The sequence below is a fragment of the Manacus vitellinus genome, unplaced genomic scaffold (assembly GCF_001715985.3).
Source record: "Manacus vitellinus isolate BGI_N305 unplaced genomic scaffold, ASM171598v3 scaffold_3_pilon, whole genome shotgun sequence".
NCBI classification, from domain to species: Eukaryota; Metazoa; Chordata; class Aves; order Passeriformes; family Pipridae; genus Manacus; species Manacus vitellinus.
The window spans coordinates 31,358,731-31,373,810 of NW_021940535.1; the positions used below are offsets into that span (position 1 = coordinate 31,358,731).

The following is a 15,080-nucleotide window of genomic DNA, read 5'->3' on the forward strand; positions in this document are numbered from 1 at the left end:
TAGCAATGCTTTACAAGTCATTAACTCATTTTTGCACATGAAGGCACAAATTTGCACTCAAGATCTAAAAGATCTAGTGGATTAACAGCTATTTTAAAATAGCTACACACTAATGTGCTTTTTAAAACTCCTGTAAAATTGCACTCCCACCTACTGGGATTTTCTGAACAAAATCTGATGAATGCAGTCCTTGTTACATTTATACATTGCCACTGAAGAACATTCACTTCAAATCTTGTTTTACTATTATTACTTTTTAATGTTGACCAGTTATAAAAACACTTACTGTATCTCTGCTTGATTCAGGGAGATGCAGGCCATCTGCAGACTTCATGATAGTTTCTTGTGCTATCAATTTTGATACACTGAACACTTTAACTTTAGCTTTGGAATTTCGGGAGCTGCTGTTTAGAATACGAACAGCTGCTTCATTATAAGCATCTATTTTCTCATTAGTGATCATTTTCCGACTTTCACTCAGCATATCTTCATAAACAGGATCTGAATTTCAAAGAACAAGGAATGAGTACATTAATCTTCAGCTTGTCAAAGACATTTGCTTAGGTCAAGTTGTACAGGCTACTTTCATTTAGGTGGTTATTGTACAATTGGGTGTACAATTGTTTAATGGTACAAAAAATGCACAGCAAGGAATAAATGACTGCTACAGTTACTAGAATTGTTTATGATTAAATGTTCTTATCACCATTCTCTAGTCATGCATATATATTTACAGATTAGAAAGCTCTGGCCAGACAGGAATGCCTGTTTAATTTCCCCAAACCTACAAAAGGCTGGAGTGCAGAGCTGCTTATTCCTTCTCTCAGTAATGGAATCCCCCATGATAAGTCTCCAAAGGAAAGAGGACAGAAGACAAGCAGCTGAATAGACATACAGAAAAAAAACAAACAAACTCTCCCAAACCCTCTAGTTTCTGTGGAACAAAAAAGCTTCTCATTTCTCTAAGTCACATTTAATAAGCATATTCCACTTGCTTCTGTTGATTCCAGTTTGATAGCAGAATCTCAGCTTTAGAGAAAAATGGACAATTTAATCGCCTACAGGCTTCAGAAATTATATAAAGCTTAACACCAAAGCTATACAGGATTCTAGGTCAAAAGGTCAGCTGGAGATCAATAGGTTGCTGTGAAAAGCTGCTGATGTGACACACCCTATGAGATGCAAGTTGATTTACTGTAGCTAACTCATGCCTACTTTTGGACGATGTCTAGACAACTCTGTGTACAGGCTGCTTCTCCTCTCACTTGTTTCATTAAAGAGCTCACAGATTACTCAAATGGACTAGATCTTTAGCAACAGAATGGTGGGACATGTCTGACAGCTAATTGCATCTGTTATAAACATGGTTTTGAAAGGAATGCAAGAAGATTAATTTGTTGATTCAGATTTACCTCTAGAACCATCTTTGAGAGGAACTTGGATGTGACTGTAAGGGTACTACTGAGTAAATTGCTATCAGGGCTCAAAATGTGCCTACTTTTCTAACTGAGGTGATAATATAAAATGCTGTGCTCTGTGGTGAAGAAACCAGGAGCACATTGTCACTATAAGATCATTGTTCAGTGTCAGGGATATAATTTAGTTTTATTGAAGAAAAGCAAAAGAATGTAAGCTTGGTGCCATGATAAAAATCTCACTGACTTATTGTGAACCACGATTTCTGATCTCGGTGCACAGAAGCAAGTTTCATTCTACACACCTAAATTCTCTGTATTCTTAAGAGTATGTCTATTTATTCTAGACACAAATAGAGGATGCACTTGTTGAACTTCTCCTATTATTAATGTAATTTGAAAATTTAATAGAACAAAATCACAGGCATTCTGCTATTTCATTTGTTTGTGTTCTTGACTCCCAGGAGGCATGTATGGAGCACAGCACAGAGAGAACAGACCTGGTACATTGAGTCTGAGAGTAAGCTAACAAAGAATTAAGAGTTCATAAGGCAAAAGATCTTCCTGAGAGAGCTTTGGAATCTCCATCACTAGTAGCAGCTAGTTAGGCATCAGCTAGTTAAGACTGCAAGAAAAGCCAGACTGAAACTTAACCAACACCCTTTTAAATCCGCAAGTAAGCAGTATGGACTAACTTTTCCATATCCTACAAGATAATGATTCAACAGACAGTGACGGTACAAATTGTTACCTACTGTTCACTACTTTACCTTGTAAGACCCAGTAAACATCACTACTTTTTGCTAATTTTTCCAAAAGAGGTGCAATTGAAGTGATATTGATTTTATATTGTGCAAGGGCTTCGTTGCTGCCATTGTGAATCTTGATAGACCACTGAAGAAATAAAGAAATAGACTGAGAACCCGTATGCCTGAAGACTTAATTCACTGATTCCCTTGCCCTGTTAGTAGCTATTTTTCATTATTTCTATATAGCTAGATTTCCTTAAGTTTTCTATTCAAAAGTGCTAAAAAATTTCTTTCGGACCAAGTAGGTAATTAAATTCAAACAGATCATTTAAATGCAGAGTATATAACATTCAACTTAGGTACATTTGACTTTTCATAAATTAAATTACACAAGGTGTTTTAATTCAAAGTCTCCTGATTTTAATCAACAATGAAGTAGCAAAGCCACTAAAAAGCATGTCCAATTTGGTCAATTCTATTCTAGGAAAACTGACCACAGCAAGAGATGCGTGCAAACAAAACTTGATGGTGGTAACGAGTTCCAACATTTCCATCTGTTTTGCAGATACCCACAGAGGAAAAAAAAAAGAAAAAGAGCCATTTTAATTTGTGGTTTAATCTTCTAAATGAAATGATTGGGAGAATGATATAGCCACACTAGAATTTCTCCTAACTTCTGAAAAGAATTTCCCTCATTGTAGAAAAAATGGATTTAGCATTTTTTTTAAGTATTACTGTATCTATACTAATTTAGTAAACAAATGGAAAAAAACCCCCAAAACAATTAGCCTGAATGTAGTAAACTCATTGTTATTTCTAAATATCTACATAAAAATTTTGATGTAAGCCACCAATTAATGCACTTCCTCAGAATATTACTGAATATAAATTAATACTTCATGAAACAAAATAAGATGCAGCTGCTCTGAGAGCTCACACACTGAAAAAAAAAAAAAGGCAGTTTCTTTCTCCCAGTAGCTACATCTTTACTTGTGATTCACCTACAGTATTTAACAGACAGTTAAAACAGCATATTCCATTCAACAGGAAGTCAGGAATTAAGAAGCAGGACACTATAGTGACATTCTCTGAGTAGCTCCTTTTCCCAAAATAAGCAAGCAACTGAGTTTTGTACGAGCTGGAGTTTCTCCAGTTTGTAAGACTTTGCTTCTATTTATAAACTGTCACGCAGTTGACATCTTAAGACAGACATGTCCAGGCCAAAGCAGCATGACCAAACTGAGAGCTAAGTTAAAAGATAAAAGGAAGTTTCAAAATGCTGACAAGTCCAAGAGCACACACCAGTTCAATCTAGTGGCAGGTTACCACACCAGTGTCAGCTGTGAGGAGGTTGCTGATGCATCTCGTTTTTGAACCTTTTATTTTTTTGCAAGATCCTTAAAATAGGGGATGTTTACCTTTGTCCCACTCTAGGTATCACTACTAATGTTTTGTGTAAATATACTGGTGTAAAGAAGAGCTGAGCCTCACTTGCATATTGTTAGTTTGTATCTCCTGCTGTCCACAAAGGACTAGCAGCAATGGCTAATGTTTTACATATGAGCAAAGGACATTATTTAGCTAAGAGTCCTGTAGAGCTTTGCAACCTGACCTTCTGCATGCCAGAACACTACCCATATATAATGGCATTTTCTGTGTGAAATACAATGACTCGTGCTAGTAATACATGCTACATTCTCAGACTGAGAAGGGATATTCTACGCTTACTATGAATCCTAGAACTCAAATATTTATGTGAATCCTACAAAAGATGGGAATTTAGGGGTTCACCTAAAGGCAAAAGAGAATTCCTCATCCCTCAGGAAATGTGTGGAGGTCTCCATACACACATGACATTCCCTTAAAATTGAGGGAATTCACCCTTAGATTGGCACGCTCAGAAGCTTCCAGACTGGTAGAATGCCTGAAGCATCCCTAAACAAAACTTTTTTCAAAGGATTTTATTTATAATGGAACACATTTTCCCCTCTTTACATTTCAGCTGGTATGAAAATATAACAGCTAATCCCTTTCAAATTCCAATTCCCAAATATTTGGAAGTAAGGGATATTAAACATGGAAATAATGAGACAGGCACTTGTTCAACTCTTGATTCCCAGTACCAGCGAACTACTAGAATAGAATATTTAGGAGGGGCTGTTGAATTCCATCCCTGGAAGTTTTAAAGAACTGGTTGACTATTGCAAAGTGCAACACAAGTATAACTGATCCTGCCTTGTGGCAAACTGATGGGTTAGGACACCTCTTCTGGTCCTTGTCAGCCTTGTTTTCTGTGACACTGCAGCACACAGCAGTGGTGGAAACTTCCAGTGGAAGAAGATTCAGGAACCGCAATCTCTTTGGTGGTTGAATTATTCATTTTTACCCACATAAATCTAAAGGAAATATGTGTGGTCAAAAAGAACATTCCAAATTGGACCATGCTCAAAAGCAGTATTTTGTGACTGAAAACAGTTAATTAAAAATGCATCTTAGTTAGTATGCAAGTACTTTCATTTAAAATTTTAAATTAATAATCTGCTTTTAATTAAAGCTTCTTTATTAGCTAGGTTAGAGCTAATCAATGCTTATTAACCAGTATTGCTGACAAAAAGCAAGTACTGTACCTTACACAGCTACAATAAAATACACCTTATATTTTAAAACTACTTGTAACAGCAAATTCACTGAGAGTAGACTTTTTATTATAAATTGGGTTTAACGACTTCATCCTGTAACCAACTTGAGAGCATTAATGTTCTCCTAAGAACATCCTACAAGAACTTCCTTCTTTACTAAAATGCCCCACAGATGTCTAACTTACCGTGGCAGCTCCTACTACAATTATATGAGGTTTTGCCACAGAACCCTAAGACACAAAAGTAAAAAGGAATTAGTTTTAAAATATTCATAAATTATACCTATTATTACAACTCATATCTTAATTAACCGTGACTCACTTGTCCATCAGCTAATGGTTACAAAAGTAAGTAGTAGACTACAGACATATTACAGAGACATCAACTTGTGATATACCTGAATTTTCACAAAATAGCATCTGCAAAAGCATGAAGTATCAATAAGCACTAACAATCATTATTAATTTAGTAGTGTATTTCTCTTTAAAAGCTATTTAAACTTCTTCTCCTAAGGTCAAGTAATTTGTAGATCACACTATTGAAGTACTTTTTATCTCAGTCTCTCTCAGCATTGTCAAACATCTGTTGTATGACTGAGATGACCAGTTGTTGCTCCAGAGATCTGACAGTTCTATCCAGGACAAGGACCAGCACATGTAGTCAAACAGAAGAGCAGAAGGAAACAGTCCTGATCACCTCAGTATGAGTTCTGCTCTGGCACAGCAAGGGCTTAGCACCTCTCATTTTTTTGTTGTAATCATAGAAAAAGAAAACCAAATGGTAACTTCAACTATCCTGATGGAAGGTGGTGTGCAAGAATGACCTATAGGGTAGCAAAAGAATCATTCAGGGCTACTACTGATAATAACTCCAGGCTATTTAAAGGTTAACAATGGAAAAAAGGAAAAGAATTTAGTTGCCAATCTGCAAACATATGACTTGTTATCAGAATTACATACAAAATAACATGACAACCTGCATCATAATTGAAAAATCAAAAATTAATAGGATGTTAATTGAGGGAAATATTCAAAACAAATAAAATCAAGAAAACCTTGACTTTGCAGATCACCTTTGTCCTTCAGTCTGAAACACTCAAATTAACATAAATATAAAATCATAGAATCATAATATATTGAAAGTTGGAATGGACCAAAGGATTGAAATATTTGGTCACATTAAAGTGGAGCTATTGCAGACACAGAGGAATTGAAACACCAGATCAGAGTGAAATCCTTTCAGCTTTTAACAGGGTGAATTAACCTGCCCCTAGGAAGTAGGGTTTTTCTGGTTTGCTTTGGGGTTTTTTGGTCCAAGTGAAGTCGTCCTTTGGAGACCAGAAGATACCCAGAAACATATAAGCTAGTAAACATCCCCTTTTCACTACTTTGACTTCAAATTTCAGATCTCTTAAGACAAACCTCAGTCCAAGATTTGATACGTTGCCTCATAGAGCCATTAACTTCTGGATACCATAGAAAATCCTGTAAGACAAAGGCAGAGTTACTCTGTAAATTAAAAAGCAACCAGTAGACTAAAACCAAAAAATTCAAAAAACCAGACTAATGCCATCAACTCAACTGTAAAGGAAAACCATTCAGCCCCAAGTGAGATTTCCCTTATAGTTAGTAGGAAAAGCCTGACACCATGGCCTGGAAAACAGAAAGCAAAGGCAAAAAAAGGCAGCAATCCCACAAAACTTTTCCCTCATAAAAAAACCCCAAATTTTCATTTCTGGTTCAGGAGTTGGGATTTCACCAAGAAGGTAATTTTTTTAACAGTTGCCAAATTGGATGTCCTTGGGTTTCCTACGTGATCAGGGATAAATCTAAGGTCACATCTATAACTTATTCATTACAACTTGCTTTTCGTTCAATTTTCCACATTTTTACCAGCAGATTTTCTTTGCTCCAGAGTATAACATAATTGATAGCATGAAATCACCATTTTCAAACAAAAATAAAACCTAACAATTTACCTTACAACTTCAAAAATTATCAGCTGTTTAAATCTAACAGTGCCATGGCTATTAAACACATTACCTACCAGCATTCTTTCAGATGCCAGGAGTAGTGCTTAACCTTCTAGAAGTCAGTCTAGACTTTGGCTAGTACTATTATGTCTCCCAGGCAAAGCCATGACTTCCTAGCATCTAGTCACTCCTCAGGTGCAGCACTATCAAATGGTCTAAAAATACATATTAAAGTGAAATGGCAGGGATTACATATGCAGAAACTATTGTGAGAAAAGTTGGAATGCAGAAACATTACCAGCAGAAAGGAAGTCCTTATCTTCCCTTTGCACAGACCTAAAGATTCTGGTACTTCACTTGAGTACTGTCAATTCATTATTTGGCAATAATGTTAACAACCATACAGTCCTCTGCTGAAGGACAGAAGGTCACTATGACGACTAGAAAGGGTAAAATTAAACTCTCCACTTGTTCCCAGTAATTTTCTCTTTTGTTGGTCAAGTATTTTCCACATTTAGATAATTGGGTCACAGCCATTCTGAACGTGGAAATTCAGCTACCATACCAATAATGCCAAGAACAATACTGTATCAAAACAAGGAAGCAGCAGACTCCAAATATATTCTTAACTACCCAGACATCTCCTAAAAGCCCAGACCTGCCATCTAAAATCTTGGTTGTTAGGCACCTACCAAGGTTTAAGGAGTTTTGAAGATGTAATCCTGTGTCAGGTCAGGCCAACGCAAATCACACTGCACTGGCCTGTTTGTCCTGCCTTGAGTTCTGTCCTGCCTTTTCCAGCATTCAGATAACCATACGATGAGCCACATCAGACCTGATCAAAAAGGAATCCTACAAGGTAACTTTTTGGCTGAATTGACTCCTAAAACAGCCCACTCCACAGCTGTATCAGGAATAGTTACAGCACAAACACAGGAACATACTGTGAAGGGAAAGGGACTGGAACAGCACAGGCTTGAACTGCCATGGCCTTACACCCTAAAATGTTATTCTATACCCTAAATCTTAACCATGTACACAAATAGGTACTGAAAACTCACTTGCAGACAACTCAGCAAATACACTGCTTCTTTGGTTTTCGTGAATAGAGAATGAGTTGTCTCCAAGGCATAAACAAATACATGACTAGCAGAATCCCTGCACTGCTGACAGCTGTCATGGGAAGCAAAGAAAGCTATTGAGGACAGCCTTTCCATTGCCAGGGCAGAAGAGAACAGAGTCCTTCAGAAAACCTACCCTCAAGCATTTTGTTTGTTTTCTTTTTTTAAATATCCACATTATAATCAACATTGTGTTTATTTCTTCATGCAAAAACAGTGGAAGGAATACTTGTTTGGATAGCATAGAAAGCTCAACAGCAATTACCATTACCAATCCAAGGAAGTTAGCCCCACATACATATTCTTACAGCAGTGAAAGAGTACACTTCCTGGCAAAAGCTATTCCTGGGAAGGCCAAATTATAAGATCTGACAAAAAGAAAAATTATACACATTTCCAGATCTTATGCCCAAAACTAACACAGAATACAAGTATTCAATGCCAAAGTCTCTCAAAATACAGTATATGAAGATACACTCTGAAATACATGTGAAATATTTATAAAGAATATTGATGGTCTAAACTTTCTTTTAATTTTTCAGCTCTGACTGCAATTTCATTTACATTGTATGAAATAATAACATGCTTATGGCTTGCAATTTAACGCTAGATAAAAACTTACCACTTTAATTGAAGCAGATTTATCTTCAAATGGGATATTTCCATGCTGTCGAAAAAGCCCCCAAACAATAAAAACAAAGTAAGAAAAACTTTCAGAATGAAAACAAAATATTTACATTCCTATGCTAACTTGCTCTCACCCAAAAGTTTATCTTCAGTGGAAAGGATTTTTCTTGTATAAACTTGTCACTGTACTCATACAAAATGTTGATGTTACTTTCTTGATAAAACAAGTTACTCAAATAAACGATTATACTTCCTGGAAGAAATCTAGCCAACAAAGTCTGAAATGCTTTCTGTTCACCCTGTTACAAATGTATCAAATATTTTTCTAAATTTAGCCTGCCAACACAAGAAGAAACTTAAGACCTTTTCCCTCTTTCTTTTCTTACACTGCCTTTCCCCAGCCTTTTCATCTGCCCATCTCCTTCACACAAAACAACCAACAGTTTTAATTAAAAAATAAAAGAAAATAATCTTAGGCAGAAATAAAATCTGGAACACATTATTAAATTTGCTGAGTGAAACGGTAAGAAATCAGAAAGGAAGGACTCAGATATGCATACACATTACTCCTTTAAAATATACTAAATACAGAATTAGTTTCAATCATGGTCCAAAGGAATAAGTTTACTTCTCTTCCACAAACTGAGATCCTGATTTCAATAACACTTGACAAATAATACTTTTGACTCAAAATCAATTATAGCACTCTATCATCTCAGCATCACTTTTGGGAAGTAACTGTGACCTAACCAACTGACTAGGAAAACCTGGGTTCTTGGATCAATCAAGCATCTTGTTTTAACAAGTGAAAGCAGCTTCATGCTGTGTGCTGGACAAGCCACCAGCCTGAACTTCTAAATGACAGAATTACTAAATAATTGACAAATCTGATGCACTGTTGAAAGTGAAATGTGTCTTTTCCCTCACATATGTACATACATCTATGAAACTATGTGCCTAAGAAGTACAATACAGCAAAAGAAATCAGTATTCTGTTCAACAAATGATAGAGCTAAATCCCTTCTTACTGTTTCCCCCCAGCAAACTGCTGTTTACATTCTTTACCTTATAAAATTCAGACAGCTCTTCATCAGTGATCAAAAGGAAGGTAAGACCAGAAGCTATTTTTAGTTTCAGCTTCAAGTTAAACCTGGAAATCTGTCATTGCCCCACAGATTTGTATGAACAGATTAGATCAGCAATTTAACTGACATTTTAAATGACAAATTATAAGACATGAACTACTATTATTTAAAAACACATAAAGGAACAATCATTTTCTCATCAAGATACCAAATATGAAACATAAGTTGCTATGGGACAAGTCAGCTTCATTTATTTATTCCCAGACTGCTGCAAGCTTTCTCTTGAGCTTCCTAGTTCCCTTCTCAGATTTACAATCATCTCATCTGTATCCAAACAATTATTTTGGTCTAATCTTGTTATTCTTCAAAAGATCTTTCTGCGTTTCCCTTCCTGAGGGCTAGGTCAGCAAACAATATCATTTCTTGATTTTCTGAAGTTTGGAAAAAAGTGTTATAAGGTAAATTGGGAAGAAACAAAAAAAAAAAATCATCAAAATAAACTATCTCACCTTATTTCCCTCTTCTTTGACTTGAGGATTTATGAGTTTTATAAATGAATAGAACAGCTGTCGAATTCTAGAATCTCCTATGAACACGATATGTTTGTCTATGAGGCAACTTTTTGCTTCACTGTAAAAAAACCAGCAACATTCATGTTACAGGAAATTTATATGTCAGAAAAAAAGTATTTTGAAAATCTACAGAGCAATATAGATAACTAAGGTATGATAAATCTTTTTCTAAACATGCTGCATCAATAAAAACTTCAGTGCAATTTGCACAGAAATGAAAATGAATGTGAACAATATGATTAGGCAAAGAACCAAGCAGGCTTTCCTATTCTGTGGTGCTACAAATACAGTTGTTTCAAACAGTAGTTTCAAAATGGTAACATACAGCATAATTTAAAAAAAAAAAAGTTCTCTTACCAGTAGGTGAAACAAAGTGATTAGTAGTTTTATTTGGGATATTTTTACTTGCAATTTGACACATAAAGTCAGCATTTTCCCTTTCAGCAATCTGAGAGTGACACATGAAGCTATGCAGTCTCATGTGGCTCTCCAGAACTATCACCAGTACCTCTATCACCAATATTTATTTATATTTTTATATAGAAATACAACTATGGTAAGCACTGTAGACATACACATAATGTACAAAGAAAAGATTTCTTTCTGACATATACTGTATATTTTTGAAAGCCTAGAGAATCAGCTATGAAGTGAGCAATAAAAGACACTGCAATTACTACAGCTGCAGTCAAACAACGACTCTTCTTTCTATGCAGATGAACAGAAGACATGAGTTTCCTTACCTATTTTTATACTTATGCATCATACAACTGTGAGGTTGCCATACTTTTTCTCCAAGAAATCTCCCACTGGACAGAAGATACTCACATGTATCGCCACCTTGAAAATGTTATATTACGATTAGAATTCAGCTGCATGAAATGTAAAACATAGCTCCACTGCTACTATAAAAAATAATTTGACAATATTTGAAACACAAGAATTGGAACAATCAATGGCAGTAAACAAATATAACTTATCATAAAAACATCTTGCACAAGTTTCTGCAAGTTGCCTTCTTGTTTATTATACCGCCCTGCTCTGTAAATCACAACTCTCTACCCAAAACGTTAGTGATCCCACTTCTGTTATCAGAAAGATGTTGTGACCTGGAATGGCATTTCCTTTAAAAGATGCCAATTCACTGTGCTATCTACTATCCAGAGTACATTGGAATATGAAATTAAAGAATACAATTGTTCAATATAATAATCTTCTACACAGAATCATCATGCACAGCATCTTGTATAGAACATGAATCTCAACATGAGACTGGGAAGAAAGTTTATTACATCTCCCTGCTTAAGACTTTCCAGTCACCTTAGAACAGGTGAGTTAACCTGCTGGGTTAAAATGCAGAAAAACCCCAAAACATTTACAAAAGAATTTGCCGATCATTAAGGACTTCAGGTACCTTTTCCACTCATTAAGTTTTACAGTAATTAAGATTAATCACTTTACAGGTGATGATGTTTCAGTCATGTTAAGTTCTTATAAATAAAGTTATGTAATCAGTGACTGTTATCTTCCCAACTCCACATCAGAATCTGCTGCCTTATAACTGAATGCAACAGAACACCATTCACTGCAAGAGAAGTTGCCCTCCAACATTTTTGTCATACTTGGCATTTCCGAGCACTGACAACCAGGGAAATGGTGGTGAATGAAATGGTAGGGACTTGTGCTGCTTGTGCAGAAACAATGTACTGCTGCCCCTACTTGACACTTTCTGTGAAACCTTGACTTTATTAAACTCAACTTATATTTTGGCTTTCAAGCAACACGATTTCTCTAATTCTCAAACATGCACACTTATGTAAACTATCATTTTGAGTAAGTTGCAGAATAATGAAACAGTCAGGAATAATAAAAAACCAATCTAATCAAAAGCAACATGACACATTCTCACTGATAATGACAATAGGTGACTCAGAGTTATTACTGCTATGAAGTCCTCCACTTTGCAGATGATGAAAACTAGGAGATGTATCAAAGTGATATGAGTGAACCATATAAAAGAATATCTATCACTAATCAGATTCCCTCTGAAATCCATTAACTTGCTGAAAAAGATGCATAAGAAAATAAGAACAATTATTCATGGTCAGACCAATGGTCAGTCTAGCCTGGTATTCTGCCTTCAACAGGGGCCATAAACAGATGCTCAGAGATGAATAAGAAGAAAGCAAGTAAACATTATGATCTTGTCTAATATTCTTCCAACTATGTTTAGTCCAGGGACTTCCTGAACTGGACATGCAGTCTTCAGCTTTTGGCATCCAGAGCATCCTTCTAAAAGAGTTTTCCATACCCACAGCTGATGCTTGAAGAATCACCTGCCTTTATTTTAAATATGGTTTCTACTACATTTACTTGGCAGTTCCTTGTTCTTCCATAGGAAAAGGCAGTCTGGACTCATGTCTATTATGATCTGTAGACCACTATCAATCCTTCCTCATGTAGGTTTTCAAGACAGGAGAATATCTGTATCTTGAGTTCATGACCCAAGCTTGGTTCCTCAGTACTCCATAATTACCCACAAATGAAACAATCCTCCATCTACAGTATGTTCACTGATGTAACATTCCAAACAGCACACATTGTATACATTTTAAACAGAGAGACAATATTACAGGTCAAGAACTTACACCTTCCCTCCCAACTTCAGGTACTGAATATCTTACTGTTGCACTGAGCAATATAAGAAAGCTCCTGAAACTCGTTAGGAGAGTTACTGATGTCTGAAATCTTCCTTTAAACATAATAGTAGAAGTCATGAGGAGAACATGAGGGAGGGGAATAAAACCAGACTGGAACAGCAGCCAAGAAAGTAAACTGGAGGTTACAGACCAGACAGTTCCTCCAGAAATGCCCAAGTCTGGCTTAGGAAATGAAATATCAGCTGAAGAACAATGCTCATATTAATATACCACACCCTTTTCTTAGCCAGTAACGAGATGTTAAAAGAAAAAAAACCCAAACACAACAACAAAAAAACCCAACCTAAAACCTGAGAAAAAGAATTCTAAGAGCCATTCTATACACAAAACACAGAACATTCTTCTTAAACTCTTCCTTTGTGTAAGTTATCCTTCCAACATATTACCTTTTATGTTGGTATAGCTACACTACGGTATAGTTATACAAAGTGTATAATTTCTCTGAATTTTATTATGCTCATTATTCTAATTTATCATTCCTCAAAATCATGGTTATTCCACCGAAATTGTGAAATCTCTAAGTCTTCATTCAGTCCAGAACAGACTAAGTTTCACAATGCTTTCTCTAAAAGGCACACTCTCTGTTTCGAAAAATTGGAAATTCAATTGTTCTCTATCATTCAAAATAAAAAAAAATGTAGTTTTAAAGAGAATCTACTAGTGCTGCTGGTGACCCCTAAATATAAGTTTCCCTGATCTTCCATAACCCCAGTCCAGCATTTTTTCATACAATTAACTTTAATACAGGCAAGTTTGACTGGGAATTGCACTGAGCTGCTCCTATCTATAATATGTACTTGATAACTGAGGCCAAAATTAGCTGAAACCTTTACATGTAATGACAATCAGACAAAAGAAAAAGTATAAAAGCATGAAAAACACAGCAATCCCTTCCCTGGCATGGCCCAGCTTTCACAGCCTGGCAACTTTGAGCCTGTTTGCAGGCCCACCTCATCCACCCTCTGCAAATCAGGATAACGTTTTTTGGGAGTATTTTTGGTATAAAATCTTGGTACAGAATGTCTTGTGTAGAAAAAAAGTGCTTTCTTCTGATAACTTTAAATATATTGCCTGCTAATTTCATTTTTCAGTTGATACTTTTTGTGTTATGACACAATCACAATGAATTTACCTTTCCCCAATCATTTGTAATATTTGAGACCATTAACAAGTTACTAAGTTTCTGTCCAGGCTACAGAATTTCATTCCATTTCATTACTTCTTACAGAGAAGCTGTTTGATTCTTCTGCTGTTTGTGTTACTCCTTTGTTCATGCTTTTCAAGTTCTATTATACCACTACTAAGAGGAGGTGACCAACACCACTAACAATAAGTGAGGTTCCAGTTAGCTTTAGTTGTGCAGTATCACAGCAAAATCTGCTTTTTTCATTAGTTGCCAGGAGCATTGTGACATTTGCTGGACTTCAGATGTCTGATATCACCGCAGGGTTGCAGAATGATTTCTCAAGCACCTCTGCTTTTATCTATCCTAAAAACTCTTGTCTGCTACAAATCTTCCACCCTCCTTTCCTAAACCACTCATTCTTCTGAATGTTACTTGTTCAAAGAAGCCCAAACTGGTAACTCTCTATTCTCTCTGACTTCTATGTCCTCCTACGTTTTAAACAATTACAGGAAAACCTCTCACCCTCTAATTGCTTCAAAAAACTAAAAGACTTAGGCAAAAAAAACTTGTTGAAAGGTTTGTAACAATCCATACAGACCATATCAACTCACATAAAGTCCAGTAGACTCTCACCATTTTGAATCTGTGACTCACCCCTCTAATTAACTCTCCCAAAATATATTGAAATTATGCATATTTTAGTTTCCCTGTAACCTGCTTGACATGGCAGTCCCTATTTTCTTAGGCTGGTCTTGCCACTCTCCTCCTGTCTAGTTTTGTGACTCTCTTGTGCCTTAAGAACACTGCACAACAGGCAAGTTTAATTACCTCATGCTTGAGCTCCTCTAGAATTTAGTAAATGCTTCTGTGTCTTCCAACTTAACACTAGTCAGTTTATCAGACATATTGACATGCCAGCCAGAGGGTGAACCTGGGGAATTGTATCCATAAAGATCCCTACCCCTATTCCCATTTCCACAGCGAACTGCCTCAGCCTTGCCTTGCATGGATGCTGGCAGCAGGTGTTAGAACCCGACACCATTTGTCCTACAAC

General features: G+C 36.1%; 1 protein-coding gene across 1 annotated transcript in view; it reads right to left on the reverse strand.

Annotated features, from left to right (window-relative positions):
- CASD1 (CAS1 domain containing 1) overlaps positions 1-15,080 on the reverse strand; it is a 28,362-nt gene that overhangs the window by 12,302 nt on the left and 980 nt on the right. Inside the window, 7 exon segments of the mRNA XM_029961982.1 lie at positions 287-501; positions 2,186-2,309; positions 4,989-5,033; positions 6,225-6,287; positions 8,519-8,563; positions 10,118-10,238; positions 10,924-11,020. Coding sequence (XP_029817842.1) covers positions 287-501; positions 2,186-2,309; positions 4,989-5,033; positions 6,225-6,287; positions 8,519-8,563; positions 10,118-10,238; positions 10,924-11,020 — 710 coding nt within the window.